We start from the raw sequence: 5,401 nt of genomic DNA, 5'->3' as shown, positions 1-5,401 counted from the left end.
AGCGACGCAGTGCGCGCACGCGACAGAGAGCGCCGGGCGCGGCGGGGAGGCGTGACGTCATTGCGACGCGACGCCAACAAGACGTCACCGGGAAGCCGGGCGATCCGGAGAAGCCGAGTGGGAGTGGTGCGGCTCTGCTGCGGGGAATCATAGGAACTTGACCTGCAGCGTACTCGGCCTGCAAGCCGTAAGTGCACGAGAATGGCTCTACCCTAAGCACATGCGTTCTCTTCTCCATCCTCAGTCTTTATTTTTTTGTTTTCCGCGCCCAGTTTCAAGGCCGGTGGGTCAGGAATGAATGGAGCGTTTAGCCATTGCCCGTTTTAGCCCTTCTAGCACAGATGTCAAGCAGGACCAGAAGAGTCTGGTCCAGATGCTGATGGTCCTTCTTCGGATTCATTTCTTTCTGGACTGTACGGGCAGGAACCCCGTCTCATCTGAACTCCGTGTTTTATCCACTTGGTGGCGTCCAGTACTAAGTCCTGCAGTTGAATTCAGCTCTAAGTAGCGAAATGGGCCTTTAAATTAAAATTTTTTTTATTTTTTATTTTTTACAATTTGACATTTTTGGACACAGCTTGTAATTCAGCTTGTGGAAAAAAAATATTCAGGGCCTGGTATAATGTGGGTATTCTTTTTTCCCCTCAACATTATTCAGCTTGTAATAATGGTCAGAGGTTTATTAGGTCTAGTAATAATTAATGTCGTTTTCTAATACTTTTTTAAATCGAATTTATTTAAACAATACAACAAAATTTAATCAACAATATAGTTGCCGTTGTTTTCTACTACTTGTGCCCAACGCTCAGGAAGCATTTTAATCCCTCTGTTGTAAAATTCTTGTGATTTTGATGCCAAAAATTCGGTCAATGCATTTTTGAGGCATTCTTCATTATTAAATTTTTTTCCAAGAAGAAAGTTTTGCAAAGAATGAAACAAATGGTAATCGGAAGGGGCAATATCAGGAGAATATGCAGGTTGAGGGAGAACTTCCCATTCCAACTGGGGCAGTTTTTCAGCAGTGATTCTTGCAGTATGCGGTCGTGCGTTATCGTGGTGAAGAATTACGCCCTTCCGATTAATCAGCGCGGGTTCTTTTTCTCTTAAAGCTTGGGCTAACCTTTCCAATTGGGCACTATACACTGCACTTGTAATGGTTTGGTTAGATGGTAAAAGTTCATAATGAAGAATTCCTTTAAAATTCCACCAAACACACAACATCACTTTTTTCGCATGCAAGTCAGGTTTTGGCGTGGGCTGCGGAGCCTCATTTTTGTCCAACCATTGAGGCCGCCTTTTCAAATTAACATACAGCACCCATTCTTCATCTCCGGTAACAATTTGCTCTAAAAACGGCAAACGGTTTTGACGAGAGAGGAGCGAACTGCAAATTGGGACTCTTTGATTACGGTTGTTGTCGGTCAACTCATGAGGAACCCATTTTCCAAACTTTTGGACTTTGCCAAGTGCACGCAATTGATTGGAAATTGTTTTTTGTGAACAATTTAAAGTTGTCGCAAGCTCTTGTTGGGTAATTTGAGGATTTTGCACCAAAAGAGCTTAAAGAGCTTCTTGATCAAAATTGGACACACGGCCTCGACCACTCTTGTCATCTAACGAAAAATTTCCCTCGCGAAATTTCTCAAACCAACGCTGGCATTTTCTGGCGCTAACTGCATCTTGACCAAGAGCACTACAGATGTTTTTTGCAGCCTCACTTGCTTTTCTTCCTAATTGGAACTCGTAAAGCATGCAGTGCCGAATATGCTCTTCATCCGCCATCTTCTTAGCCCTAGTTTTGCAACAAAAACCAAACCAAACACAAACTTTTTCAAGCAAAACTTGTTAATTGCACTTCACACGTTCTGTAGATACCACGTGTTTGAAGGTTATGTCAATACAAGTCAACGCCAAGCAAGATTTTAAACGAATGTTAAAAACGACATTAATTATTACTAGACCCAATAATTGTCTCACCTTTGACCTTACTTAACTTGTACGTGGCAAGTACTTCACTGTATATTGAATATATATATAAATATTCATTTATTCATACAGTAAATTGAAAATTTAAGTTTTAGGCCTTTACGAATTTTACAGTCCAGGGCCTCTACTATTTAGTAAGTGCTGTTGTGGGGATTAGGGAACAACTGAGATAAAATACAAGGTATCAAGGAGATAGTATGTGAAACTATTGGTCCAGATTTATAATAGCATGTATAATGATATTCAGTAGCTGTAACTTCGAATTTTTGAGGCAGTTTTATATACCGTTCATTCTGAAAAAAGTTCTTTTTTTTTCATGTTTGCATAGATATAACAAGATTAGCAAAAGATGAAGATACTTTTGGTTTAGAATTTGCCAGTTAAACCAGACCTTGAAGCCATTTTTCTGACTTTATCTTCTATGGTAATAGAACATATAAATGGAGCTTTTAAAAAAATATATATTTTATTGACTTTTTACAGAGAGGAATTGAGAGGAATAGAGAGAAACATCAATGAGAGAGAAACATCGATCAGCTGCCTCCTGCACATCCCTACTGGGGATGTGCCTGAAATCAAGACCAGAATTGAACCTGGGACCTTTCAGTTAGCAGGCCGGCTCTATTCACTGAGTCAAACCGGTCTCGGCTAAATGGAGCTTTTGACAACTAGTGGGGAAATGTGATTTTTCTCTGCATCACTTAATGGACTATTTAAAATGGAGACCCATATTCACATATTTCGGGAATAAGAGCATTTCTATCTGAGTTTTCTTGGGGGGAAAAAGTCATTTGAATTAAGAAATTTTACTCATAGAAGAATAGTACTGTATAACGCTATGGAATTATAAATCAAGTCAACCTCTTTGACGGGAGAGGAAATAAAGTCCAGACCTTCCTAATGTCTAGGCTAAAGAAGGGGCTGAAGCTAAAACCCTAATTCCTAATTCTGTGCCCCTTTGCCTCCTGTACTGTGCTGCTTGGCACATAATATATTTTAGAAGCTGAATTCCCAAGATTTTAAGAAGTACAGTGGTTATGTTAACTGCATTTTGAGAATAAGGTGATTATTATCAAGGGTCTATGAGTGATCCATTTTGCTATTAAATGTTTATTTTTACCTTTTGAAAAAAATTCAGGTCCTGGTATAATGTGAATATTCTTTTTTCTACATAGAATAATTTAAAAATGACCACACCAAACAAGACACCTCCTGGTGCTGACCCTAAGCAATTGGAAAGGACTGGAACAGTACGGGAGATTGGGTCACAAGCTGTTTGGTCACTCTCATCTTGCAAACCAGGTAAAACAAAACAAAAAAGCTGTTTATAATAACTACTTAACCAGTACAGTTTTATTCTATTCTGGACTGACTTTAATATTCTTTTTGTCTATATACTTTATTTTAATTCTAAAATAATTTGAGTTTTCATCTGTTATATATTTCTTCCCAATTGCGTTATTACTACCCACTTGAATTTCTGCATATGTCATAAAGTCTCTTTATCCTCTCCTATCTCTGCTATGATTAAGTTATTTGGGATAAGTGGGTGATACATTTTTTTGAATGATTACCTATCCCAAAGTAACTTTATTTTACTCTTGGTCGAGAGAAATCTTGAATGTCAGTCTTTTTCTCTCAAAAATTTGTGGATGCTATTATAGCATTTTCTTTGATGTCATATTGCAAATAAGATGATTATGCTTGTCTCCCACTCTCTTTTTTATATTACTTGGTTTTTGGAAGCATTTAAAGTAAGCATGTCAAACTCAAAAGCTAACATGGGCCAAATAAACAAGGTTTGTTTATGTGGGCTGCAAAAAACACACACAAAAGCTTCATAGAAATGTGGGTTTATTTTGGTAGAGACATGCTGAATTCAAAGGGCTGAAATAAATGAGTAACCATTAACATAAAATAATACAATAACTTAATAAAAATTTTTCTTGAACATTAACTTATCAGACACTGAATAACTGCACTAATTAATAATCATAACGCAAATAACGTTATTTTTCTTGTCCTCCAAAAGCGAAATATTTCCTGAAGCTCATACCAAACAAGTCAGCCCAAGACAAATGACATGGCAATTGGCTGTTAAAATATTCGCTGCTAGTATTAGTGGAGAGAAATAGTGTGCCCACACGTAAGTCATATAAGGGAAACGAATGCAACACAATTATAGTAATCAGTCATTAGCGAACGTTGTAGTTCTTAACAATTATGTATAACAGGATGTTATAAAAATTAAGTTACAAAATTTAAAAAATATATATATTTTATTGATTTTTTACAGAGAGGAAGGGAAAGAGATAGAGAGCTAGAAACGTCAATGAGAGAGAAACATCAACCAGTTGCCTCCTGCACAACCCCTACCGGGGACGTGCGCAACCAATGTACATGCCCTTGACGGGAATTGAACCTGGGACCTTTCAGTCCGCAGACCGACGCTCTACCACTGAACCAAACCAATTTCGGCAAGTTACAAAATTAAAAAATACCACAAAAATATTTGTTGTGGGCCACATGCAGCCCGTGGGCATCGAATTTGATGTGCTTGATTTAAACCATCCTGTTTATCAAACTTTCTAGACAGATACACACACACACACACACACACACACACACACACACACACACACACACACGCACACTCGCACCTCGTGGCTTGATTATGATCTCTGAACGCATAATAATCTGGCCACTCAGAGTGTGTGTGTGTGTGTGTGTGTGTGTGTGTGTGTGTGTATTAGAGGCCCAGTGCATGAATTTGCATGGGTGGGGTCCAGCCAACCTGGCCAGAGCGGGAGGGGACATGGGCATTGGCTGGCCTGCCTGCTGGTTGAACTCCTGATCGAGGGGACAATTTGCATATTAGCCTTTTATTTTATAGGATATACAGAGTGGCCAGATTATTAGGCATTCAGAGATCATAATACTCTGGCCACTCAGTATATATGTGTGTTTATATATATGTATGTATGTATATATATATAGTTATTTTATATTTTAAATATATAGTTCTTTCTTTAGCATGAGAATTTATTGTCACTTGTGGTGTTTTAGGATTTGGAGTGGATCAATTACGAGATGACAATCTAGAAACTTATTGGCAATCAGATGGCTCCCAGCCTCATTTAGTAAACATCCAATTCAGGTAATAAAATAAAATAAAATTTTTCTTGAATTTATTGCAGTGATGTTGGTTAATAAAATTATGTAGGTTTCAAGTATACAGTTCTATAATACCAAACAAAGTCAAGTCTCCTTCCATCACCATTTATCCTCCCTTTATCCTCTTTTATCTTTTCCTTTGGTAATCACCATACTGTCTGTGAGTTGGATTTTCCCCCCCCTCTTAATCTTTTCACATTTTTCACCCAGTCTGTTCTCTCTATCTATGAGTCTCTTCCTA

General features: G+C 38.2%; 1 protein-coding gene across 4 annotated transcripts in view; it reads left to right on the top strand.

Moving 5' to 3' along the window:
• The first annotated feature begins 62 nt into the window (after nucleotides 1-62).
• Nucleotides 63-5,401, top strand: part of ANAPC10 (anaphase promoting complex subunit 10) — a 43,879-nt gene continuing 38,540 nt past the window's right edge. For 2 of the 4 annotated variants that reach the window (XM_036424440.2, XM_036424443.2), the window contains exons 1-3: nucleotides 2,392-2,410; nucleotides 3,162-3,288; nucleotides 5,053-5,143. In XM_036424440.2, the coding sequence (XP_036280333.1) occupies nucleotides 2,408-2,410; nucleotides 3,162-3,288; nucleotides 5,053-5,143 (221 nt within the window). In that variant the 5' untranslated portion in view covers nucleotides 2,392-2,407. Of the gene's footprint in view, nucleotides 188-2,343; nucleotides 2,411-3,161; nucleotides 3,289-5,052; nucleotides 5,144-5,401 lie in introns of those variants that run through there. The other 2 variants (XM_036424441.2, XM_036424444.2) reach the window with 2 other exon arrangements.

The sequence above is a fragment of the Pipistrellus kuhlii genome, unplaced genomic scaffold (assembly GCF_014108245.1).
Source record: "Pipistrellus kuhlii isolate mPipKuh1 unplaced genomic scaffold, mPipKuh1.p scaffold_m20_p_8, whole genome shotgun sequence".
Classification (NCBI taxonomy): domain Eukaryota; kingdom Metazoa; phylum Chordata; class Mammalia; order Chiroptera; family Vespertilionidae; genus Pipistrellus; species Pipistrellus kuhlii.
This window is presented reverse-complemented; position numbering and strand designations above follow the sequence as displayed.